General features: G+C 47.5%; 1 protein-coding gene across 6 annotated transcripts; it reads left to right on the forward strand.

Annotated features, from left to right (window-relative positions):
* Nucleotides 1-1,435: 1,435 nt before the first annotated feature.
* Nucleotides 1,436-25,707, forward strand: ADCYAP1 (adenylate cyclase activating polypeptide 1). Of its 6 annotated transcripts, XM_060775136.2 has the most exons (7): nt 1,436-2,373; nt 2,750-2,857; nt 10,616-10,753; nt 11,530-11,625; nt 15,820-15,957; nt 16,649-16,763; nt 24,894-24,986. In XM_060775136.2, exons 2-7 carry the CDS (start codon nt 2,757-2,759, stop codon nt 24,900-24,902), a joined length of 597 nt encoding a protein of 198 aa, XP_060631119.2. In that variant the 5' UTR covers nt 1,436-2,373; nt 2,750-2,756; the 3' UTR covers nt 24,903-24,986. The 6 variants fall into 6 exon arrangements, with proteins under 6 accessions (XP_060631119.2, XP_060631117.2, XP_060631115.2 ...); XM_060775134.2 differs by lacking the exon at nt 16,649-16,763 and having other exon boundaries at nt 24,894-25,707; XM_060775132.2 differs by lacking the exon at nt 24,894-24,986 and having other exon boundaries at nt 16,649-16,980.
* Nucleotides 25,708-26,937: the final 1,230 nt, after the last annotated feature.

Here is a 26,937-nt window from a genome sequence, read left to right on the forward strand (position 1 = left end):
TGTTCTTTGTGTTGTCTGTTGTAGGCAAGTGTGAATTTTGCAATTAATCACCTTGATTAGCATTTGAATGGCCTTGCAGCTCAAGGTCTGGCTTCTTACTGCCTGGGGGAATCCTTTGTTGGGAGGTTATTAGCTGGCCCTGATTGTTTCTTGTCTGGAATCCCCTGATTTTTGAGTGTTGTTCTGTATTTAAAAATCTGTCCTGATTTTAGAGTTTTTTTAAAAAAATATTGGTAGCCAGATTTTGTTCATTTTCATGGTTTCCTCCTTTCTGTTGAAAATGTTACCTGCTAACATCTCAAGAACACTCAAGAACAGGGGAATTCCAGACAAGAAACAATCAGGGCTAGCTAATAACCTCCCAACAAAAGATTCCCCCAGGCAGTAAGAAGCCAGACCTTGAAGCTGCTAGGCCATTAAATGCTAATCAAGGTGGCCAATTGAAACATTCACTCCTACTTCAAATAGACAAGAGTTCTTTCTCCCAATCTGGACATACCACAGATATATAAACAAATTTTTTCCTAGTTTCCAACAGACCTCACAACTTCTGAGGATGCCTGGTATAGATGTAGGAGAAACGTTAGGAGAGAATGCTTTTGGAACATGGCCCGGAAAACTCACAGCAACCCAGTGATTCCGGGCCATGAAAGCCTTCGACAAGAGAGGATGCAATCTGTTCACGTATTCTGGGCAGAGGCGGGGATGGGGTGAAAGAGAGAGATGTCTTCCTAACCCTTTCAAGCGAGGGAAATAAGCATGCTGTTGCGACAAGAAAGGGTGAGATCTAGACGGCGAGCTGTCTAATGTTGCCCTGTTGTCAATAGGGAGCCTCTCAGCGAGGCGAAGCTCTTCCTTCCAAGTGGCCTGTGCGGCTGCCAAAGCCCATTCAGCACCACGGTGTCTGGACAGCTCCGCCGAGAGAGAAAGAAAGAAAGAAAGAAGCCACTCTTCAAGGCTCGGCGGGGGAGCAATCCTGTCCATTGCCATCTCTAATGGAAAAATGACTGAGAACGCGGCCTTTGGGGCTGGGAGGGGGGTCTGGGGGTTCTGGGGAGGAGAAGCAGATAATGCTAAATGATAACAGCAAGGCCTTTGTGACTAAGGTTGAATTGCGCCAATTCGAGAAGTAAAGAGATGCCTTGGAGCTTCTCCTGCAGGACTCCTCTTGCACCAACAAATCAAAGCCGTTTACCTGCATGGATTGGATTACGGAATTGGACTCTCAAGGAAGTTCTTGTGAAACCAATGATATCTGTTTCCAAGAAGAAAAAGAAAGTGTTTCTTTCAGGACCAGTGGAAGCAAAGCAGACTTTTTTCCCCCCACCAGCGTCATCCGGCCTCATGATCCATCTCAGCGAAAAAAGGTGGCACTTGAGGATGAGGCACCGCGCGGAAACTTTGGGTGGGGAGGGTTGGGGGGGGGAGGGCAGGCTGAGGCGCTGATGGGAAGGAAGCTCATGACTCCTGCTCGCATCATCTCGGACTTGGATTTGTTCTGTTCCTTGAGGAATTGAGGCGGTGACGTCTTTTCTGATAGCGATTATTACGTGACTGCAACAACAACAATAAAAAAGTCACGGGCAAATAAAAATCCGAACGCCACCCCGGCAGAGAAGCCAAACAAGACCGGCACCCGGCGAGGCAACAAGGCAGAGAGTGAGAGAAGGAGAGAGAGAGGAACAGAGAGCCAGCCAGAGACGGAGAGGCAGAGAGATTGGCCCCTGTTGGCAACAGAATTGGAGAGCAGAGAACAGAGAAGGGGCTCCAGACTTTGCAGCTCAGGCAAGGAGGTTAGGAGGAGATCGTCAAGACAGACGGAGGAGAGAAAGAGGAAAGGGTGAAGGAGGAAGAGAAGAGGGAAGACGGAGTGGGAGCCAGGAGCGGCTCGGGGAAGGAAGGAAGAAAGGAAGGAAGGAAGGAAGGGCTGTGCAGCATCCGCTGGAACTGCAGCCAGCTCCCTTTCCGCTCTCGCCTTCTGCCAGGGTTTCCCCGCGTCCTCTCTTCTCTTTCTTTTTCCCTCTCCGCCTCCCACTTTCTCCCCTGGAATCTTCCCTACCTGACAAGAGACTCCGCGATAGACCTCCAAACTTTTGTTTTGAAAGAATAGAGCTGCTCCCCTTCCCTCCCTTCCCCTCCCCCTGGTTAGCCACCTTCCAAGCCAATCGCACGCCCCCTCCCTGCAGCTTCCATCAAAGGGAGGAAGACAGAGATCAGGAGAGAGAGAGAGAGAGTGAAAGAGAGAGAGAGAGAGAGAGAGAGGCGATGCTTCAGGAGGATTAACAACTGATCGAAACTTCCAAGAAGAGAGAGAGAGAGAAAGGCTCCTTCCTCCCCCGATCCAAGCTTGTGGTGGCTCTTCAGAGTTGAATGGTAAGAAGGAACGTTTGGGTCAGATCCAACTCTACTAGCATTGGAGAGCCCTATGGACTACAACTCCTATGGTTCCAGTCCATAGGACTCTCCAATGCTAGGAGAGTTGTGTTCCGACACATCTGGGAAGGATGGAGGGGGAAGATAGGGGCGGGTGTCTAGGGAGGGAGGGGGGAAGGGAAAGAAGGAAGGGGAGACCCTGCCTGGACGGGAAAGATCCCCAAGGAGGCGCCCCCTCCCTCCCCTCCCGCCTCCCTTTGCGGGACAAGTGACGAGAGAGCCTTCCTTAAGCGGGCAGACTTCGGAGGAGGAGGTGGAGGAGGAGAAGGAGCAAGGTGCCCCCAAGGATCCCAGATCTCCTTTCCTTCCTCTCCAGAGTGGCGATGTGCAGGAAAGCGCTCCTAGCCCTCCTGGTTTATGGGATACTCATGCACTGCAGCGTCTACTGCTCCCCTACTGCCGGACTTCAGTTCCCCACCCTGAGGTAAGACTTCCCTTCCCCCCAAAACAACCCCCATCCCACTTCAGCCTTAACTGCCAGGACGTCTTGCCTTTCCCTTGGGGAAACCTCCCTCTAGATGAGAAGAAATCCACCCCTCTTTCCTTCACCTTGAACAACAGGGGCTCCCGATAATGCCTTAGTGCTTTGTTTATTATTACGCTCTGGGCAAAAAAACAAAAAAACAAAACCCGACTTTGGGCAAAAGATACGGCTTTGTATGAAAGACCAGGCTGTGTGGGAATAAGAAGGAACTGCTTCCCTTTAGCCACAGCGGTGGGATCAACGGCCAAGGCAATGTGTATTATGATAGGCGGGTGAATGAGAAGGAGCCAAGGCGCCCCCTCCTTCCGCCCCATTCACTGAATTCATCGCCGCAGGAAGCCGCCAGACCCTTCCAAACGCGACACTGATGCGCTTTGACTTCCCTCTCAGGCTGCCATTCCAATCGAGGGACTCCCCCATTCTCTTGGCATCCTCCCAATCTCAGTCTCGCGTCATAAATAAGCCTGAAGGACGGATCCGCCGCAATGTCCTCCTAATTGTTGACTTTGTAGGCTCGGATTATTCATATAGATATAGATAGATAGATAGATAGATAGATAGATAGATAGATAGATAGATAGATAGAGATCTCTAACTTTATCTCTCTCTCTCTCTCATATACACACACACACTTCCGAATAACGAGTTTAAGGCGTGAGGTAATGCCTCTGAGGAGAGGCTTGTTTGTAGGCGGGGCCAAGTGTTATTAAATCTATGCAGGCTGTTGTGGATATTGTCCCAGTCGTCCCAGCCATTCTTTTCTTCGTGTGTTTGGCAGAGATTTGCTGCCAATCACTTGTAGGCATATGTATTTCTCTCTCCTAATGTGTTCAGTGAAGCTTAGTCTTAAGTCAAGCTTCTAGGGCGAACTTTGTCCCTCCAGGTGTTTTGGACTTCAACTCCCACAATTCCTAACAGCCTCAGGCTCCTTCCTTTTCCCCCTCAGCCACCCATGCCCTGCTCTAGCTACACAAGTATTTCGGATTTCGAATCGGCGTAGCGTTGGCAAGGACAGACCTGTAGCCAGAATTTGGTGGTAGCTAAAATCGTCGAGATTTCTAGTATATTCATAACTGTGTGGATTGCAGGCAGGAAACTGGGTGCCTGTGTGTGCCTTCAAGTCTCCTGTCGACCCTAAGGATTTCAGAGAATTTTCTCAAACAAGAGATATTGGCAGTTCTTTCCTCTGAAATCTAGTATTCGTTGGCGGACTCCCATCCAAGCACCAACCATGGCCTACACGGCTTAGCTTCCAAAGGATCGGATGCATTTAGAGCATTGTATGTAGCAGCGAATTCCAGTAAGATTGTTCTTGTCTAAGGGTGCATCTAAATTTAAGGCAGCTTGACCCCACTTTAAATGTCTTAACTCAATGCTATGGAATCCCGGGATTTGTAGTTTAGTGAGGCACCAGCACTCTTGGGTAGAAAAAGCTAAAAACCTTGTAAAGAAGCTACAGCCCCCAGGAATCCAAAGCACACAGCCATGGCAGTTAAAGCGGGGTCAAACTGTATTCATTCAACTATGTAGATCCTTCCTCAGTAGATGGGAGGGAGGAGAATCTATCCATTCATGTTTCCTAAACTTCCCTTCATTTCGACTAAACGAGGTGACAGTGGTTTTCAAGTCAAGGGAACAGGGTGGGAATGAATTGTGGTCCAACCCGAAGTCATCCGGAATGAGTTCGCTGGGATTCGATTGGTTGATCTGCTTTGTTCGTTTTGGTCTTGAGAGTTCCTGGGGAGGTTTCTCAAGCTTGGGTTGTTGTGAGTCTTCCGGGCTGTGTGGCTATGTTCCAGAAGCATTCTCTCCTGACGTTTCGCCTGCATCTATGGCAGGCATCCTCAGAGGTTGTGAGGTCTGTTGGAAACGAGGAAAATGCTTGTTTGGTGGGAGTTTTTAATTATCATTCTCCCTGATCTTTCGGAGAAGACGAATCCAGTGGGTCCTTTCTCAGGCTGTACCTCCAATTGCAGAACCCAGGAACATCTGCGAGGTCGAATTAATGCAATCGGATACACACCACTTTATCTGCCATGGTTCAATGTTATGGGATCGTAGTCATTTCACAAAGTCTGTTGCTTTCTCTGCCAAAGAGGACCGGTTCCTCACTAAACTACAGCTTCCAGGGTCCTGCCAGTTAAAGTGATGTCAAGGGAATTTAGTCCCAAACGCTTTGACACCAATTAAACCAAATCCCATTGAAATAGAAACTTTTAGGAGGCTCCAGCTGCATTCCTGAAACCGCTTTCTCAGAGCCAAATCTGAAAGGGTTGTCGCTATATTGGGCACTGAATCCTACTGGGGAAAAAAAAAAAAAAAACCCTTGGCTCCTTCCCAAGGCACTGTGTTGGTGATGCAAAGAGAAGCAGACAAATGGGTAGAAAACTCGGATTGCAGTGCTAGTTAGGAACGTTTTAGTTCCTTTTATTGCCAGAAGTTTAGCACCCAATAGGCGCGGGAAAGACCCGTGCTTCTCAATCTTTGTTTTCTCCAGATACTTCAGACTTTTGCTCCCAGAAGTCGACAAGGGAGCTGAAGTCCAAAACATCTGGAGGTTCCAAAATAGGAGAAGCATTCACTTCCTAAAAACAGTAAAGGGAGAGTTCACAACCTCTGAAGATGATTGCCATAGATGCAGGCGAAACGTCAGGAGAGAATGCTTCCAGAACATAGCCATACAGCCCGAAAAACCTATAACAACCCAGTCATTCCGGCCATGAAAGTCTTCGACAATACAGTAAAGGGAGACATTGATTGGAGGCTGGGGTCTGGAAGCGTTTCAATATCACAAACAAATCCCCTTTAATCTAAACTTTTTAATGAAAGTTGATAGACCCAAATTTCTATGATTTTGAAGGCAAGGGCTTTAAAAGAAGGAGGTTGCTGTTTTCCAGGCATGTTCCAGAAGCATTCTCTCCTGACGTTTCTCTTGCATCTATGGCAGGCATCCTCAGAGATTGTGAGGTCTACTGGAAACTAGGAAAATTGAGTTTCTATATCTCTGGAATGTCCCCATGTGTATAAACCTCATTTTCCTAGTTTCCAACAGACTTCACAGCCTCAGAGGATACTTGCCATAGATGCAGGCGAAACGTCAGGAGAGAATGCTTCTGGAAGATAACCATACAGCCCGGAAAAACTCGCAGCGACTCAGTGATTCCGGCCATGAAAGCCTTCGACAATACTACAAACTTAATGCTGTTTTGTCTCAGACCAGAGATAATAACACATTGATATCAGACATAACAGTTTAGTGGAGCCTCCTCATCTTGGAGCACTCTCTGTAGTGATGATTGAACTTTTCTAACAGCTCGAGGGAAATAATCCTGGTTTAAACCTAAGTCAGGGACGAGCATTATTATGTGAATCGCTAGGTGTTGCTGAAAACTACAGTTTCCGGCATTTCCAGCCAGCAGGGGCAATGGTGAGGAATGCTGGGAATTGCAGTTCAAAACAATCTGGAGAGTTGTTCAAAGCCTAGACTGAGGGTGAATCTAGAGTCACTCTTGTCTATAGAATGAATGCAGTTTGATAGCATTTTAAGTTCCAGTGCTCACTGTTATGGACTCTTGGGGGTTTACAAGGTCTTTTATCAGTTTCTGCCAAAGAGTAATGGTGCCTCACTCAGACCCCTTCCATTTATCTGAATAAAATCCCACATTATCTGCTTTGAACTGGAATATATGGCAGTGCGGACTCAGGTAATCCAGTTCAGAGCGGATATTGCGGGATTTGCAAATATTGTGGGATTCTCTGCCTTGATATTCTGGGTTATATGGCTGTGTGGAAGGGCCCTAAAATACAATCCCCAAGTTTCCATAGCACGGAACCATAGCAGTTAAGCTGCATTCATTCTACAGAGGAAATGTTCCCTGAGTCTTGAGGTGCGAGTCAGCAGTGTGTGTGTGTGTTTTGAACCAGTCAAAATAATAGCCCAGAAAGCAGTACTTGTGGTGAGAGAGCTTGAAAGGGTCCATACTTGTTTTTTGGTGGAGGAAAAGATGAATATCACTAGCCTCCTGGTATGAGGGTGTTGATGATGATGGTGGAAGTGGAGGAGGAAGAGGAGAAGGAAGAGAAGGAAGAGGAAGAGGATGATGAGGGTTTTTGGTGATGGAAAAGAAAGAAGAGAAGGGGAGGAAGAAGAGGATGGTGATGGTGATGATGGTGGTGGAAAAAAGGAGGAGGAGAAGGCAGAGGAAGAAGAGGATGATGATGGTGGAAGAGAAGGAGGAGGAAGAGTATGGTGATGATGGTGGAAAAAGAGGAGGGGGAGGAAGAGAAGGAGGAGGAAGAAGAGGATGATGATGGTGGAAAAGGAGGAGGAGGAGCAGAAGGAGGAGGAAGAAGGAGAGGATGGAGATGGTGGTGACGGTGGAAAGGAGGAGGAGGAGGAGGAGGAGGATGTTGATGGTGATGATGGTGGAAAAGGAAGAGGAGGAGGAGGGGAAGGAGGAGGAAGAAGAGGATGAGGATGTTGATGGTGATGATGGTGGAAAAGGAAGAGGAGGAGCAAGGGAAGAAAGAGGAGGAAGAGAAGGAGAGGAGGAAGGGAGGAGGAAAAGGAAGAAGAGTAAGAGGAAAAGAAGAGAGAAAGTAGTAACGAAGAGAAAGAGGAAGATAATGAGGAGGAAGAGGCCCATTTCTCTTGCCCCCTCTGTGTCCTTCGTTAAGAGCGATTCAACAACCAAAGGAATCGCCCCCCCCCCGCCCCATTGGATTCTCGACCCGACCAATGAGGTGGCGGCGTGGGGGCGGGGTTGGCGGTGCTCTACCAATCCTGGGGAAGAACGAGGCTTCCCTGCCCCTCCCCCCATCGCCCCCAATTGTCAATGGGAATGCGGGAGATAAAACTGGCGCCCCTTTGCGTTCCTCTCTCCCGCATTCTCCTTGCCAGCAGGGGAAGCCTCTTGCTCAAACTCCGAGGTTGTTGTCCTGAAGAGAACCAGCCTCTGCTTTGGAACAACCCTAGTTTCGCCTACTCTCCTTGCACCATCTTTTGCCCTTAGGCGGTGGGGTGGAGTGGCCTTTGGGAGGGGGGAGGGCTTGCCTTATTTTTGCCCGGGAACGGGTCCAACTCTTGGCGGCGGCATCCTCTAAACGCCCGAATTAGCGGCGGCGGCGGCGGCGGAACACTTGAGGAGCCATCTATCTATTATTGATGGCTGCTGCCAGAAGCTCCGCCGCCCAAAATAGCTGCCGGATACAGTGACCTAAATCGGGGCTGAGGCGGAGGAAGGGAGCCGGGGAAGGCGACGCGGGGAAAGGAAAGGCAGCCCGGGAGACACGTGTAGGGCTGCATGTGAGAGGCGAAAGGAAGTGAGGGCATCCCACAGCCCTGGGCGTCTTTAGAGAATAGAAAAGCGTGAGCTCATGGGCTCATTCTTGCATCCCTGTCAAAACTAGGACGCCCCCGATGGCGCAGTGGGTTAAACCCCTATGCTGGCAGGACTGAAGAATGCGGGTGAGCTCCCTTTGTCAGCCCCAGCTCCCCATGCGGGGACATGAGAGAAGCATCCCACAAGGATGGGAAAATATCATAACATCCGGGCGTCTCCTTGCAGACGGCCAATTCTCTCACACCAGAAGCGACTTTTAGTTTCTCAAGTCGTTCCTGACACGACAAAAAATCGGAACTATTGGGATCAGGTGGCTACTAAACTAGAAGGTGAAGTGGGAAAGGAATGTAAGGAGGGCTGAGTTTGGGGAGGAAAAGGAAAGCGGTGCTTTCCGATTGCAACTTCCAGAATCCACCACCCAGCAAGAGTTTAAATCCACCTAAGTACATTTCCAAGGCTTTGAGAGTTTCAGAAAAAAAGAGGAAGCTATCGCCCCTCCTAATGATTCTTTATTACATAATAATGCTAGCTTTGTCCTGCCCAGAAGATGGTGGGTATCTAATGGCCTTCCAGAGAACGGCCTCACCCTGAAGGTTTCCTCTGAAGTCCCAGAATCCACCAGAATCCATCCTACAACTCCCAGAAATCCCAGCCAGTTTACCAGCTGTTAGGATTTCTGAGAGTTGAAGGCCAAAACATCTGGGGACCCACAGGTTGAGAACCACTGCTCTAGAGCAAAATCTACTGCCTATCAGCTGACTTTGAAAAAGGATTGCCCTATATACAGCCCTACCAAAACAATGCTTTGTTGCCTTGGTTTTTGGGTCTGTTCTTGGGGTTCTTTCTGGCACTGATTCAGACCATTGAATGGATAGAGGAAGGGGTAAAAGAGGAGTCTGAGAATGACTGGCCATGAAGGTGATTCAGGGGCTGCCTTTGAAGAAATCTCTTCTGGTCCAAAGAGCTGAGCCCTTAACATGTTACAAAAACTCCCCTGGACATCAGAATGTTTCTGGGCACAATCCAAAGTGCTGGTTAATGGTCTATAAAGCTCCACATGGCTCAAGTCCAGTATATTTGGCAAAGAGCCCTAAGATCCTCAGGGGAGGTCACTCCACCATAAACCTGGGAGAAAGGGCCACCTGGGGGGCTGGCCATGGCAAACAAGGTGAGTGGGGACTTGGAGAGGTTATTCCTGGTAGATCGATCACCTTGATTTTGGGGCGCCCTTCCTGTCCTTTCAGAGGCAGGTGAAAACCTTTCTATTCAGGCAGGCTTTGACAGAAGAAAGTTTTTATAGAAGGAGCCAGGGGGTGCTGTGCAGAGTTTTAATTTTGGTTACCATTTTAATGGTGTTAGGTGGTTGTAATTATTTGTTTTAACTATTCTGTGTTTATTTCTATTTTAAAGTTTATTGGTTTTGGGTTTAAAATGGTAATTTGTACTGTTTTAAGGGATATTTTGAGTCTTTTCAGAGAAGAAGGTGGGATAGGGGAGCCAGTGTCATATATATCTCTATCTATCTATCTATCTATCTATCTATCTATCTATCTATCTATCTATCTATTTGTCCCCACTATCCCACCTTCTCTCTCTCTATATATATATCTAATTTATATCCTACCACACACACACACACACACACATATATCTCCCCACTATCCCACCTTCGCTCTCTCTCTCTCTATATATATATCTAATATATCTCCCACCACACACACACACACATGGTGGGAGATAGATTATATATTTATATACACAGAGAGAGAGAGGAGGTAGGTATGTATACATACATACATACATACATACATACATATATCCATCCCACCTTATATATATAACACACTGACACCCACCTGCCCTTGGCACCTGAAGGGTTGAGTGTTACTACTGGAAGGTACCCGGTCGGCCGCAAAGGAGCCAGATAGGCAGACCTATGGGGAGCAGGGAGAGCCCACAGGGTCAGGCATGTAGGCATGTAGAAATTCTCATGGTGGTCCGCGAAAAGGCCTTACTGGTACATTATTTAAACTGTTATGTTTATTCATATCATGATCTAATCACCATGCTCAATATATCCCATATGCATGGGGGTATTGGGGTAACGATACAAAAGGTTTGCTAGGGTAGGCCCTCTTTCACTCAGACTCAGCCCCCACCACCAAATTCAGCCCCCCCCCCATCAAAATCCTGGCTATGGGCCTGCACAGGGTAGTAGTTGGGGGCGAGGTTAGGAAAGGAGACCCTTTCCCCCCCTTTCTCTCCCACTCTAAGAGCCCCCGACCCCTCCCCACATGTCAGGCCCCTCCCCGCTCCACCGACCCCCGAGAAACCGAGGAAACTGCTTCTTCTCCAGTAGGTTGGAAGATGAGGTGTACGACGAGGAGGGCAACCCTCTGTCTGACTACGCCTTCGAGAGCGAGCCCCTCGGCATAGCTGACCCGGCCTCCATGCTGGACGACGTCTACACCTTGTATTACCCGCCGGAGAAGAGGTAAGGCCCGAGGGGGAGGGCGAATGGAAAGGAGGGAAGCCTAGCAGGGCCGAGCCAGGTACCCCCTTCCCTTGGGTTTGGCTGGCCTTTGAGACTGGGCCCCGAGGGAGACGAGGAGTGCCGGGCCGGCTTTATCTCCAAAGGAGAAGAGGATGGAAGAGGGAGAGAGGAAGGAGTGAAGGAGCAGAAAGGGAGGAGGAGAAGGCGATGGAGAAGGAAAAGGAGCAGGAGGAGAGAAAGGGGAAGAAGTGAAGGAGGAGGAGAAAGGGATGGAGGAAGAGGAGGAGAGGAAGAAGTGAAGGAGGAGAAAGGGATGGAGGAAGAGGAGGAGGAGGAGTGGAAGGAGTGAAGGAGGAAGAGGAGGAAGACCCCTCCCAATCCTCTCCAAGGACCTCTCCTCTCGGAGTGGTGGTGAAAGGAGAGGCGAAACCAGCCTTACCTCTTTCTCCTCTTCCGCCCTCTTGGAATGGGGCCGTGTTGCTCCGCCACCTGCATGCGCTGGGGAAACTGGGGGGTGGGCGCTGGTGGCAGGAGGGGCCAGGCCCATCTGTGTTGGAGGCGGGGTGGGGGGGATAGGCGGCGTCGCTGCCCAAGGCCGATCCCTTTCTCTTCGCCCCCCACCCGCTTTTCTCTGGGGGCTTCTCCTTCCCGCCAAGGCCGGCCTGTGCTTCCTGCCCACCGGGCCTCCGCCGCTTGTTGCCCCTTGCTGTACCTTTATCTCTCTCTCTCCCCCTCCCCGCCGCCTCTCTCTCCCCGCCCTCCGTTTCTTCCCTCAGACACGCGGATGGGATATTTAATAAAGCCTACCGGAAAGTGCTGGGCCAGCTGTCGGCGAGGAAGTATCTGCATTCCCTGATGGCCAAACGGGTGGGGTAAGGCACTCTTTCCGGGGTATCTTTTTTTGTGGTTGTGGGGAATCTGTGTCTGTGGTAGAGGAGGTGTATATATATGTGTGTGTATTTTGCAGTGCAGAATCAGTTCAGTGGCGTGTGGAGGATGGGGGCGACATAGGGCCCTTCTACACAGCCCTATATCCCAGGATATCAAGGCAGGAAATCCCACAATATCTGAGTGTGGCCTCATATAACTAAGGGCCCTTCCACACAGCCCTATATCCCAGAATATCAAGCCAGGAAATCCCACAATGTGCCAATCTTGTTGTGTATCAAACAACAACAACAGCAATTGCATTTGCAAACCTCCTCTCCTCAAGGCTAGTTAAAATAGATAGAAGTAAAGACCCGTACCTCTTGAGCATCATAACCGTGGTCTCCTCCTAACTCTAGTGATTCATCTCAATGGCTCTTTGGGGTGTATGGAGCTTTCGATACTGGGGTGCGTCTACATTGCCATGGCTCTCTGCTGTGGAATCCTGGGAGTTGTAGTTTGACAAGTTCTTCAGCCTTCTCTGTCAAAGAGCATGCTGAAGATCCCACAAACTATACCAAACTATAAATCCCGAATTCCATAGCAAGGAGCAATGGCAATACAAATGGCCTCTAGCTTCATTAATGCTAGATGCAGCCCAAGGCACGCCTCTATTCTGCTTTGATCAGATGTATCTGGAGCGCTGCTCCCAAATCCAAGCACATTGCTGCCTCCTGCAGAATTCTGGGGTTTGTAGTTTAGGGAGGAGCCTTTAACAGCCTCACTAAACTACAAGCCCCAGAATTCTACAGGAGACAGAAAGCGAATTTAAAGTGGATTCATTCTCTAGTGTGATGAAATAGTAGGAAAGGTATTGAATAGTGCAGCCATTCTACAACGCATCCCTGGGTGCATTTGCCTCCCTGTCATGCCGGCCACATGACTTTGGAGGTGTCTACGGACAGCGCCGGCTCTTCGGCTTGGAAATAGAGACGAGCACCCCCCCCCCCCCCCACCAGTCGGACACCACTGAACTTCGTGCCAGGGGAAAACCCTTACCTTTACCTTACAATTATATTGAATACCCATCAAGACGCCCCCTTGTTTTGGGGCAAACCTAAAGGAGAATTTACCTGAGTGAATCCTAAATGCCAGTTGATTTGGAATCCCCAATTTTTCCTTTAATCTGGGATAGAGGAGGACCTAAAAGTCCTGCTGGAGATTTATAAACCAATGAGGTTTTAGAAGAATCTGATTCCATTGAATTGGACTGAGCTGCTCTAAGAGGGGTTTTATTTTCTTGATTTGTGACCTTCAGATGACGGTTGTGAGAGCCGTCCACTCTCCTGTTATGATCTGGAGTGGGATTTTGATTCACAGGACCTCCCCGTCCCCCTCCCTCCTCCGCTTCCCATTCAATCTGATGATATGAAAGGAGTCAGTGACAGCTCAGCTGATAAAGACCTTGTCGGTTCACAGTTCACTCCTCTACCGGTTCAATACACTTAGTGCCTCTCTGAGAGGCAAAGCAATATTTTCCTTCACCCAAATACACATTCATCAGCATTTCTGCAAAAAATAAATGCATTGCAATTAAATTAAATCCAATCTAAAGCCAGACCTGCTTCCAAGGATCAGACCTCTGAACCGGCTGCTTGCGCGCGCGCAGGAGGCAATATTTTAATAAAGCCCACGGGGAAATGGATTACACAATTTCAGAATGAATAATTCATGCCAAGAAGGGATCGTCTCCCGACTGTCGGCTTGCCTTATGATCAGGCTTCAACTTCCGCAGCAAGAAAGAGAGCCTTTGTTTCTCTTCAAGGGAGGGGCCCGGCCTTTTGATGTCTCCACTGTCCCTTTTTTTTTTGGCCTTCATCTACGTGTTGCTGAAACAAATCTCCAAATAATAATAAAAAAATCTCACCCTGGCCAAAAATAACAAGAGGGTGGCAGAGAACAATGAAGATGGTCGGGTTAGATCATAATCGGTGGGCCATTGTTTTTGAAGGGGGGCTGCTTCAGCCTCAATAATAATAATAATAATAATACTCAAATTAGGTGCTAAAGAGTGGGGGGAATGCCTTTCCCCAAATCATCCAGAACAAAATAGACTTGAAACCAGTTGAAGGAAGCGTTCCTGGGAGAAGGGAGGCCTCCTTTGTTGATTGACTGATTCTGTGCCTTGTTTATAAACAATGCTTGGAGTTCGGATGATGACGTCATCATAGAACGCGGAGGGGAGAGAGGGGCCAGCATTGGCTCTGCCTCTCTTGGGACGCAGCCAGCTAAAGGACAAACTGAATGTTTGGGATGGCACAGGGTTTTTTATTATTATTATTATTATTATTATTATTATTATTCACCTACTCCTTCCGAAAGCGGAAGATAGAGTTCTGATCCGAAGCTTTCGAGGGTTGTTATTATTTTTGCAACCCATTATATTATATTATATTATATTATATTATATTATATTATATTATATTATATTATATTATATTATATTATATTATATTATATTATGTTGTTATGTTATGTTATATATTATATTATATTATATTATAATGTTATGTTATGTTATATGATATGATATTATATTTTTATTATATTCTTATGATATGATATGATATTATATTATATTGGTAAAGATTTCCCCTGACATTAAGTCTAGTCGTGTTGGTCTCTGGGGGTTTGTGGTCATCTCCATTTCTAAGCGAAAGAGCTGGCGGTGTCCCTAGATATTTTCTAGGTCATGTGGCCAGCATGACTGTAAGGAGCGCCATTATATTATATCATATATCATATCACTATACTATACTAAAATGTAAATTTTTCCCCTTGAAATTAAGTCTAGTCGTGTGGGACTCTGAGGGGTGGTTCTCATCTCTAAGGGGAAGAGCCGGAGTTGTCCGCAGACATCTCCTGCATGGAGCGCCATTATACTACATTATGTTTGTTATGTTATACTATGCTAAAAGGTAAATGTTTCTCCTTGACATTAAGTCTAATCGTGTCCGACTCGGGTGGTGCTCATCTCCATTTCTAAGCCGAACAGCTGGCGTTGTCAGTAGGTCATGTGGCCAGCATGACTGTATGCAGCACTATTATATTTTATTATACTATACTATACTATAAGGTAAAGGTTTCCCCTTGCCATTAAGTCTAGTCGTGTCCAATTCTGGGAGGTTGGGGGTGGTGCTCATCTCCATTTCTAAGCCGAAGAGCGGGTGTTGTCCACAGACGCTTCCAAGGTCATGTGGCCAGCATGACTGCATGGAGAGCAATCATACTATACTATACTATACTATACTATACTATACTATACTATACTATACTATACTATACTATACTATACTATACTATACGGTAAAGGTTTCCCCTTGACATTAAGTCTAGTCGTGTCCATCTCTGAGGGGCGGTGCCCATCTCCATTTCTAAGCTGAAGAGTGTCCTGTAGACACCTCCTAGGTCATGTGGCCAGCATGACTGCATGGAGCACTATTATATCATATTATTATACTATAGTACACTAAAAGTTGAAGGTTTCCACTTGACATTAAATGTAGTCGTGTAGGACTCTGAAGGATGGTGCTCATCTCCATTTCTAAGTTGAAGAGCTGGCATTGTCCATAGACTCCTCCAAGGTCACGTGGCCAGCATGAATGCACGGTGCACCATTATATCATATTATTATACTCTAGTACACTAAAAGGTGAAGGTTTCCACTTGACATTAAATGTAGTCGTGTAGGACTCTGAAGGATGGTGCTCATTTCCATTTCTAAGTTGAAGAGCTGGCGTTGTCCATAGATCCCTCCAAGGTCACGTGATCAGCATGAATGCATGGAGCGCCATTACATGACATTACACTACACCCCGGTGGCACAGTGGGTTAAACCGCTGAGCTGCTGAACTTGCTGACCGAAAAGTTGCTGGTTCGAATCCGGAGAGCGGGGTAAACTCCTAGTCCCAGCTTCTGCCAACCTAGCAGTTCGAAAATATGAATAGAGCAATAGGTGCAGCTCAGGTGGGAAGGTAACCGGCCACTTTGGCTTAGAAATGGAGCTGAGCACCAACCCCCAGAGTCAGACACGACTGGACTTCATGTTAGGGGAAAACCTTTACCTTTGCGATACAATCCAATTGGAGACGATGTTACCTGATGAGGCTTCTTTTGCTTTGCTTGCTCTCCCTCCGCAGTGGGTCAGCCAGCGGCCTGGAGGACGACTCGGAGCCGCTCTCCAAGAGGCATTCGGACGGCATCTTCACAGACAGCTACAGCCGCTATCGAAAACAAATGGCTGTCAAGAAATACTTGGCGGCAGTCCTGGGGAAAAGGTATAAACAAAGAGTTAAAAACAAAGGACGCCGAGTAGCCTATTTGTAGCGATGAGTTTCCCAACCGCTCCTGTGTGATACAAAAGCCCCGGGGAAAAAAACAAAACAAAACAACAAAAACAAAACAAAAACAAAATTCCGAGAGAGGACCCCCCTCCCACCCTCCCTAAAAAGTCATTTCTCAAACTGACTGGTCAATCACCGCTCCTGTGTTATCTAAACATGTATTTATGTATGAAGTAAAGCCATTAAATGAATATTTTGATAATAATATTGTTTTTCTTTTGTACCAAAGTACCCCTGCCCCCCCCCCCCGGCCCCTAATATTTAAGAATAAGCACTAGAGAAACGCACAGATCTATTTTGTGGACCAATCCCCTTTAAAAACAAAACAACCCCAGGTAGATAGGTAAAGAAATAAAGGAGCAAATATGCAGATGAGCCTTCAGGGAATGAAGAAGAGCGGATAGAGAGGCCCAGTCCAGTTTCGAAGAGGTTAGGATGGCACAAGAGACCCAGGTCGCTTCGCCTGAACCTTGTTTTGACTTTTTTGTATTAAAAAAAATCACAATGATAATAGATCAAGGGAGGAGAAAAGACAAAAAAAGAAGAATGTGACAATCATTGCTTTGAATATGTGCGCCTATTTTTGTAATGGAAATTAAAAGGAGAGTATTTTTATCCATGACAGGGTTGAAGAGATTACTATTCTCCATTTGCTACTGTACATAGACAAAGATGCCCTGCTACAAGGGGATTTTGAGGCTATTGAGTTGGGAGAATGGCTGTCGCAGGTCCTTGCCCCGGTGAGTCTCCCGCCAGGCAACTTTGACACGCCCCGCCCCCTTTCCCAGCCCCGCCCCCTTTCCCCTCCCCCCGCCCCCTTTTGCTAGAGATGGCATCCCCCTTCCCCATTCTTTGATTGCCCCTTTCTAGGTATCTGTATCTACTCTGGGGACCACCACAACGAGGGAGCCTTCTCAAACTCCTAAGGCTCCCATCTTCCTTTCATGGTCTTCCCCTCCCAAAAGAACCCCCCTCCTTCTCAGCAATGAGGCCAAATAGAGGCAAGTGTGTCTTCCCCACTCCCCTGAGTGATGGTGAGCAGAAAGGACCCGGTCTCTCAAACTGTAGAATCAATGCAGTTTGATACCACTTCCGCTGCCCACGGACTCTTGGGATTTGTCTTTTCACAAGGCCTGCCTTACCAAACTATAGTCCCCATGATTCCAGACCAATGAACCATGGCAGTTAAAGTGAGGTCAAAACTGCATTCATTGCTGTGCGTTTTCTGGACTGTATGGCCATGTTCCAGAAGCATTTTCTCCAGAAGTTTCACCCACATCTATGACAGGTATCCTCAGAGGTTGTGAGGTATATTGGAAACTAAGCAAGGGAGGTTTATATATCTGTGTATGGTCCAGAGTGGGAGAAAGAACTCTTGTCTGTTGGAGGCAAGTGTGAATGCTGCAATTAATCACCTTCATTAGTATTGAAAAGCCTTGCAGCTTAAATGCCTGGCTGCTTCCTGCCTGGGGGAATCCTTTGTTGAGAGGTTTCAAAGGCCAGTTTGGTACTTATTTTAAAAAATCTGTTGGAGGCAAGTGTGGATGCTGCAATTGATCACCTTGATTAGCATTGAAAAGCTTTGCAGCTTCAAGGCCTGGCTAATTCCTGCCTGGGGGAATCTTTTTGGTGGGAGGTGTTAGCTGGCCCTGATTGTTTCCTGTATGGAATTCCCCTGTTTTCAGAGTGCTGTTCTTTATTTACTATCCTGATTATAGAATTTTCTTAATACTAGTAGCCAGATTTTGTTCATTTTCATGGTTCCTTTCTGTTGAAATTGTCCACATGCTTGTGGATTTCATTGGCTTATCTGTGTAGTCTGACGTGGTAGTTTTTAGAATAGTCCAGCATTTCTGAAATAATATGAATTCCAGACAAGAAACTATCAGGGACAGTTAACAGCTCTCAACAAAGGACCCCCCCCCAGGTCAGGAAGGAGCCAGGCTTTGATGCTGCAAGGCTTGTATATGCTAAGCAAGATGGCTCAAATAATATGGTGTGTCCAGGTTGGTCCATCAAGTGCTCTGCTATGGCTGATTTATCAGATTGAGTTAGTCTGCAAGGCTTTTCAATGCTGATCACCCTGGACATTCCACAGATATACAAATCCCACTTGCCCAGTTTCCAACAGACCTCATAACCTCTGAGGATACATAAATCCCAGGATTCCTCCAGGCAGGAATCAGCCAGGGGGTGTTTTGAATGCAATTTTCCTGCTTCTTTGCAGGGGGTTGGACTGGGTGGCCCTTGAGGTCTCATCCAACTCTATGATTCTATGCCTGGAAGCTGCAATGCTCACCAAGGTGATTAATTTCAGCATTCACACTTGCCTCCAACAGATAAGAGTTCTTTCTCCCACCCTGGACCTTCCACAGATATATAAACCTCCCTTGCTTAGTTTCCAATAGACCTCACAACCTCTGAGGATGCCTCCAATTCTATGATTCTAGGCCTGGAAGCTGCAAGCCTTTGCAATGCTCACTAAGGTGATTAATTGCAGCATTCACATTTGCCTCCAACAGACAAGATTTCTTTCTCCCACCCTGGACTTTCCACAGATATATAAACCTCCCTTGCTTAGTTTTCAATAGACCTCACAACCTCTGAGGATACCTGCCATAGATGTGGGCGAAACGTCAGGAGAGAATGCTTCTGGAATCTGGCCATACAGCATGGGAAAACTCACAGCAAGCCTTCGACAATGCATTCATTCTCATTCTTGAGCCCCAAGAAAAGTAAGCACAGAACTCTGAAAGGAGCTCCACTAGGGAGCTGGGTATCAGGAAGTAAACAAAGAAGAAAATACCTCAACCTTTACCTCCTCCCTCCCTCCTCATCCTTTGGTTTTACCCAAATATAGTAGAGGTTTTATGAACTCCCCCCTCCCCTAAAAACCTTGGCTGCATCTATCCGTGCAATTGGAGAAAAGAGGTCTGGATCTACACTGCCACGCCATTATATGCCAGTCTAGATCAGGTATGGGCAAACATGGGCCTTCCAGGTGTTTTGGACTTCAACTCCCACCATTCCTAACAGCCTCAGGACTCTTTCTTTTCCCCCTCAGCCGCTTAAGCAGCTGAGGGGGAAAAGAAAGGGTCCTGAGGCTGTTAGGAATGGTGGGAGTTGAAGTCCAAAACACCTGGAAGGCCCAAGTTGAAGTCCAAAACATCTGGAGGGCCCGAGTTGAAGTCCAAAACACCCAGAGGGCTCAAGTTTGCCCATACCTGGTATAGATGCACCCTTTGGGAATTTGGTGGGTGCTTATCCCGGTTGGAAGCCCTTCATCCATTCAAACTGCTTTAAGTGGCCAGTGCAGATGCTTTCCTCCTTGGCTCTTCACCATTCCTCTGGACGGGTAGATGCGGCCTCTAAGAGGTGGGATCTGGGTGCAAGCAAAGGATCAGGTGTCCCTCTCCAGTGCTGTCCAATCCATGGGATCTCTCTTGAGAATCGCCCACCACCCCAGTTTAGGGGGAGCCCCTTTCTCTCTCTCTGTTTTCTCTCTTGTTGTTCTCGCTTCCTCCTCCCTTTTGGCTCTCTCTCTTGCTCTCTTTCAATGTTGTGTTTTCCATCCGGGTTCTTTGAGTTCCCTTTTCGAAAGCAACAGCCAGCAACAACTTCTATTATTGTGAACGCCTCAAGGCACTTTTGGGTTTTTTTTTTTTTTGTTACATGCTCGAATTGTAAGCCCGTTTTAGGCCACCCCACCCTGTTGTAGCAACTCTCTCTCTCTATATATATCTAACCACTAAATAATTATGCAGTATTACTAAACAGGTTCTCCTTTCTTTCTTTTCCTTTTATTATTTTCCACCTCCTCCTTTTGGGTTCCTTGTCAATCTTATTGCGTTTGGAGGTTTAAAAAAATGTATTTTTCTACATCCATGGCTTATAACCGCTTAGTAAAATTGATTTCATACAATCAACTTTTGTCATGCTATAGAATGTGTAGTGTCCACTTGCGCTTCAGTTTCAAAGACCTGGTCAGTCAATGAATCTACCTGTCTGTCTGTTTGTAGGAGAAATGGGGATTGGGGAAAGAAAGGGGTTGGGAGGGGAGGGTTGAAAGATAGGATGGGAAGGGGATTGGTTGAATCAGGGGGAAATTGAAGGCACTTTTTGTCCCAGACAGGAATCCAGATCTTCACTTCTGAGTTGATGGGCTTCAAGGGGTTTACAATTCCAAACTATTTTGGGGTGCATCTGCACTGTTATAGAACCATAGAGTTGGAAGAGACCTCATGGGACATCCAGTCTAACCCCCTGCCAAGAAGCAGGAAAATCGCAATCAAAGCACCTCCGACAGATGGCCATCCAGCCTCTGCTTAAAAGTCTCAATTTGATGCAGCTTGGCCTCACTTTAACTTCCATGGCACAGGCCTGGGCAAACTTGGGTCCTCCAGATGTTTTGGACTACAACTCCCACAATTCCTAGCAGCCTCAAGTCCCTTCCTTTTCCCCCTCAGCTGCTTAAGGGGAAAGGAAAGGGTCTGAAGCTTAGGAATGTTGGGGGTTGAAGTCCAAAACATCAGGGGGGGGGGTCCAACTTTGCCCAGACCTGCTATAGAATTAGGAAACTATAATTGACAAGATCTTTACCCTTCTCTGCCTCACTCAGTCACAACTCCCAGGATTCCCTAACATAACTGCATTCATTCTGCAGTGTGGATGCACTCTTGGGAAACCAATCCCCCCCCCCCCCCCAATTTTCCTGGCCTTCCTTCATTCACCACTATCTGCGTTGCGCATGCGCAGAACGCCCAACACAGGGATGAATGAATAGAAGCTGCTCAAGAGAATCCAGGAGAGGGTAAACAAACCATCCCAACCAACCCACGCTCTCTTATCTCCATACAATCCACGCCTTTTACGGTTTTCAACACGTCCTGCTCATTTCAATGGGGAAAAGACTCCGTTTGTAACATTTCCCCCTCTCTCACCTAATTTCGAAGTGGGTGGCTTAGGATCCGGGTGTCAAATGCTTCTGATTAAATCGGGTAAGGTTGGGACCCGACTCCAATATGGGTGGAAATATTCTTTCCACGAAGCCCACTTCCATCCCCAGGGACGGAATGTAGGACATGTCTCTTTTAAAGCCCTTATTTCCTCGAAGGGTTGAAAGAATGCTAACCTTAAGCCTTAAAGCAGGCACGGGCAAACTCCGGCCCTCCAGGTGTTGTGGACTTCAACTCCCACAGTTCCTAGCAGCCGGTTGGTTGTTAGGAATTGTGGGAGTTGAAGTCCAGAACATCTGGAGGGTCGAAGTTTGCCCGTGACTACCTAAAAAACTTCTTCTTTTCCCTTTGGATGGTCACAAGAGCCTGGGTTCTAAACACGTTTAGATTTGGGCTCGCCTCTGTGCCTGACGAGATGATTCTCGAGCTCACCAGGGTTCTAGATAGATAGATAGATAGATAGATAGATAGATAGACAGACAAAGAGTGAGGACTAGGATAAATACTTTAAATAGCTTTAGGACAACGTGCCCATGCCAAAGGAGGTGTACTAAAAATGTCACTGTTTCGCCAGTATGGGTCACCTTTGCCTGTAGTTTATGCGGTAGAATAATCAAATTAAATACTAAGAAAGTGTCTTGAATGTATATTTTTAAAACATACTTTAAAATATAAATCGATAGGGTGGTGAGAGCGAAGATACATGGCTTTTTCGAGTGGGTGGGTAATTCCCAAATATCTTATTCAGTAATGAAGAAACTGTGACCTCCCCTCCTGACACCCCCCCCTTCCTAAAGTCTGTAGTTTTCTGCCGCTCTTGGGTGAATTAATCTACACTGTAGAATAGGTATGGGCAAACCCAGACACGGAGGCCACATACGGACCCTTGGGCTCTTTCCTCAGGCCATCCTCTCTCACACCACCATCCTATCCTTCCTCTCTTTCCTTCCCTCCATCCTTCCTTCCCTTCCATCCTTCCTTCCTTCCTTTCTTCTCGTCCACTTTCCATTTCCTGCCTGCCTTTTTGTGTTTCCTTTCTCCTTCCCTTCCTTCCTTCCTTTCGTCTTTCCTTCCTTCCCTCTCCCTCTTTCTCCTTCCCATCATTTTGTCTTTCCTTCCTCCTTCCCTTCTTTTCGTCTTTCCCTTCCACCCTTTCGTTCTTCCTTCCCTCCCTCCCTTTTTCTCCGTCTATCCTTCCTTCCCTTTTGTCTTTCCGTCCTCCTTACCTCTCTCCCCTCCCCCTTTCTCCTTCCATCTTTCCCTTCCACCTTTTGTCCTTCCTTCCTTCCTTGTCTCTTTCCTCCCTCTCTCCCTCTTTCTCCTTCCTTCCCTTTTGCCTTTCCTTCCTTCCCTTTTTCCTTTACCCTTCCCTTCCTTCCTTCCATCCATCTCTTCCTCTCTTCTCTTTTTCCTTCCACCTCCCCTTCCTTCCTTCCACCCTTCCCTTCCATCCTTCCCTTCCTTCCCTTTTGTCTTTCCTTCTCCCATTCCTTCTCCCTTCTCCCATTTCCAACCCTCTTTCTACTTCCTTCCATCCCCCCTTCCAATCCTCTCTTTCCTCCCTCCCTCCTTCCCTTCCTTCTTTCCATCGCCGGCAACCAGTCCTCCTAGGAGGGAGTGTTAGCATGTGGCCTGTAGAGGGAATCCATTTTGAGCCCACTTCAACTGCCCATGACTCAAGTTGCCCGAAGTCGTGAAGTCTCACCAAAGGACAACTTCATAGCCTTGAGCCATGGCAGTTAAAGTAGTATCAAACTGCACTCGTGTGAATTCAACCCTTGACTGCCGGTTCCGAACAACGTGGGCCCGGCTTCTGGGTTTTCAATCCCTTTGCGGCACTGATTCCCAAACTCTGGCCCTTCCAGACGCTTTGGACTTCAGTCTCAATCCTCGTCCATTGCTCCAGGGCATTTGAGGCTTCTGGGACTAGAGTATGTGGACCGCCTTTGGCCTTCTTTGGGGAGCGCTGTCTTGAGCCATTGGCACCCCGATCCTAAAGGTAGTTGGAGATGGTGGGGTCTCCTTGACTTCTTAAAGCCCAGGCCCACGTTTGGTTGGATGACCCACCAAATTCCCAAAGGGTGCATCTATACCAGGTATGGGCAAACTTGGGCCCTCTCTCCAGGTGTTTTGAACTTCATCTGCCATGCTTAAGAGACTGAGGGGGGAAAACAGCCTGAGGCTGTTAGGAATGGTGGGACTTGAAGTCCAAAACACCTGGAGAGAGGGCCCAAGTTTGCCCAGGCCTGATCTATTCAATACAATGGATGCAGTTTGACACTGCCACGGCTGAATGCTACGGATTCCTGGGACTTGTTCAGTGAGGCATCAGAGAAGGCTCAAGACCTTGTGAAACTATGGCAGTGGTTCTCAGCCTGCGAGTCGCCAGGTGTTTTGGCCTACAACTCCCAAGCTGGAATGTGTCCAGAGGGCGACTAAAATGATCAAGGGTCTGGAGAACAAGCCCTATGAGGAGCGGCTTAAGGAGCTGGGCATGTTTAGCCTGAAGAAGAGAAGGCTGAGAGGAGACATGATAGCCATGTATAAATATGTGAGAGGAAGTCACAGGGAGGAGGGAGCAAGCTTGTTTTCTGCTGTCCTGGAGACTAGGACGCGGAACAATGGCTTCAAACTACAAGAGAGGAGATTCCATCGGAACACGAGGAAGAACTTCCTGACTGTGAGAGTCGTTCAGCAGTGGAACTCACTGCCCCGGAGTGTGGTGGAGGCTCCTTCTTTAGAAGCTTTTAAACAGAGGCTGGATGGCCATCTGTCAGGGGTGATTTGAATGCAATGGCTTCAAACTACAGGAAAGGAGATTCCACCTGAACAGGAGGAAAAACTTCCTGACTGTGAGAGCTGTTCAGCAGTGGAACTCTCTGCCCCGGAGTGTGGTAGAGATCCCCTCTTTGGAAACTTTTAAACAGAGGCTGGATGGCCATCTGTCGGGGGTGCTTTGAATGCAATTTTCCTGTTTCTTGGCAGGGGGTTGGACTGGATGGCCCATGAAGTCTCTTCCAACTCTATGATTATATGAAATTCCAGCTGTTAGGATTTCTGGGAGTTGAAGGCCAAAACATCTGGGACCCACTGGTTGAGAACCCACTGAACTATGGAATCCCCACGATTCCACAGCATTGAGACATGGCAATGAATATGGGTGTCCAACTGCATTCATTCTCCCAGAGAGACGAGCCCCTCATCCTTGCTAAACCCCTCCTCGCCCCTCCCTTTCCTTCGCTGCGCCCCAATATATCCCAGCCCCCCCCCAATATCCCTATGACGTGGGCCTCCTGCCCCTTCCTTCCTTCCCTGCCCAGCCGTCTCCCCCCCCCCCCCAATATCCCTATGACATGGGCTTCCTGCCCCTTCCTACCTTTCTCCCTCCCTTCCTTCTTTGCCCAGCCGTCCCCGTCCCCCATATCCCATATCCCATATCCCATATCCCATATCCCATATCCCATATCCCATATTCCTTCCTTCCTTCCTTCCTTCCTTCCTTCCTTCCTTCCTTCCTTCCTCAGCCGTCGCCACCCCCTAATATCCCTATGACGTGGGCCTCCTGCCCCTCCCTCCCTCCCTCCCTCCCTTCTTTCCTTCCCCAGCCCAGCCGTCTTCCCCCCCCCCCCAATATCCCTATGACATGGGCCTTCCTTCCTTCCTTCCTTCCTTCCTTCCTTCCTTCCTTCCTTCCTTCCTTCCTTCCTTCCTTCCTTCCTTCCTTCCTTCCTTCCTTCCTTCCTTCCTTCCTTCCTTCCTTCCTTCCTTCCTTCCTTCCTCCCTCCCTCCCTCCCTCCCTCCCTTCCTTCCTTCCTTGCCCAGCCGTCGCGGGGTTTTTCCCTCGAAGCTGCGCCCCGCGCGGTGTTTTTCCTTTTCCTGAGATCCATCTTACTTGAAATTTTGCATTCTCTTCAGGCCATGTGACGCAGGATGCCGTTGGCAGCTTTTCCGTGCCTTCCCTTCGCCTTTTAAATCGCCACGAGTTCACAGATGGCTATTTAGTGGCCCTACAATGCTGCAACACATCAGCTTGCATTTCTTCCTTTCCGTTTGGTTCGGTTCCTTCGTTTTTGTTTTTCCTTCCTCTTTCTGATTGAGTCTCTTTGCAAATTCCTCGGGGGTAAACAACAACAAAAAAACCCACCCTAAAAAGCCTCTCGAGTCGTTCCTTGGACGAGGAAGAGACGGTGGGCGGGAGCTGTGGCTGCGTGTGTTTGTTGCGTGTCCCTTGTGTTGGTGCGGGGCTCCTTGCCTTCCCTTCCTCCCTTCCTTCCTCCTTTCCTTCCTCCCTTTCTTCGACGTGCCAGTAACGCTGAGCTAAGCTTCTGCCTTGCCAAGTCCAGTGTGGGCTAGTCAGTTTGCAGCCTCTGTTTTGCGCCCCACGAGCCAGCCGTGGCCGCCTCTGTAGGATTAGCTTTCCGCCAAAAGCCTTAAATCCAACGGATCCCATTGGAAATCCAGTGATCACTGAGGTTAGATGTCCGTCTTTTGGAGATATTTATATCTTATCTATATAATCTATCTATATATCTATATCTATATATTTTCCTTCTTTCTGTGTCGCAACTTGAGTATCAAAACAAAACAAAACAAAAAACAAGCACTACAACAACTAGCTGCAACAAAAACCGTATGGCTGGTGACAGCACCCATGGTCTCTCTCGTTAGGACCTTGAAAACTGTTACTGCAAAGTGTGTAAAGTTTGTATTAATAAATTTTTGTAAACAACGCCATTTTGTCCTAATGTTTGGGGGAGGCAGTGTAAGAGGAGTTCCAAAAACATATATATGTCAAATTGATGCTGAACTTGCTGACCGAAAGGTTGCAGGTTCAAATCTGGGGAGCAGGGTGAGCTCCCGCTGTTAGCTCCAGCTTCTGCCAACCTAGCAGTTTGAAAACATTCAAATGTGAGTAGATCAATAGGTACCACGCAGGTGGAAAGGTAACTAATGGTGCTCCATGCAGTCATGCTAGCCACATGGCCTTGGAGGTGTCTATGGACAATGCCGGCTCATCAATGTTGGCTCTCCAATGCTAGAAATTGAGATGAGCACCAACCCCCAGAGTCGGACATGACTGGACTTAATGTCAGGGGAAAACCTTTACCTTTACCTTTACCTTAATAATAATAACAACAACAACAACAACAACAACAAGAATAATAACTGCACAAGCCAGTAAAATGTGGTACCAGTGATGATCACCATACTGGGTGCAGTGTCTAAAGACCTTGGCCTGCACTTAAAAACAATCAGCACTGACAAAATTACCACCGGTCAACTGCAAAAGGATCTGCACACATTATTCATTGATACATCATACAGTCCTAGACATTTTATAATAATAATAACTTTATTTTTGTACCCCGCCTCCATCTCCCCGAAGGGACTCAGGGTTACTACTTACATGTTGTCAAGCCTGAACAACACAGTTAAAATATAGCATGCTAAAATGCACAACAACATTATAAAAACAGGTATCAAACCAACAATAACCGTAAATTTAATTTCTCTCATGGGTAGATGAACTGGTGCAAACATGATTTAGGGGATGGGGCTGGTGGATAAAGTGCATAAATCATGTGGCAGAAGTAAGACAAAGAGCAATGTAAGGTGGATCATTATAGCTTTGGGTACAAATAATAGTAACATGCAAGGCCGCAATTTTGGGAAATGTCCAACATGTGATCAAATACAAAAGCCAGCACAGTGATCTTGTTTGCTGCATACTAATCTTGTTATGCATCAAATAATAACAACAATAACAACAGCAATGCTTTATTTGTATTCCGCTCTATCTCCTGGAGGGGACCAGATTACAGGAATTTTACACACAGAGGCAAACATTCAATGCCTTGATACAATGAAACAGAAATACACAGACAAAGGCAAAAGCTTTCCCTTTTCATCTCCAGCTCTGGAGGCACTGCTCATCTCCATTTCTTCATCTCCATTTCCA

This window comes from Anolis sagrei, chromosome 4, assembly GCF_037176765.1.
Source record: "Anolis sagrei isolate rAnoSag1 chromosome 4, rAnoSag1.mat, whole genome shotgun sequence".
NCBI classification, from domain to species: domain Eukaryota; kingdom Metazoa; phylum Chordata; class Lepidosauria; order Squamata; family Dactyloidae; genus Anolis; species Anolis sagrei.

Bases quoted from the DNA above. Each gene is read 5' to 3' on its own strand.
- ADCYAP1 (XM_060775132.2), top strand. From the start codon at position 2,757: ATGTGCAGGAAAGCGCTCCTAGCCCTCCTGGTTTATGGGATACTCATG. The intron at 2,858-10,615 runs GTAAGACTTCCC...CTTCTTCTCCAG, and splicing joins CTTCAGTTCCCCACCCTGAG to TAGGTTGGAAGATGAGGTGT. The intron at 10,754-11,529 runs GTAAGGCCCGAG...TTCTTCCCTCAG, and splicing joins TATTACCCGCCGGAGAAGAG to ACACGCGGATGGGATATTTA.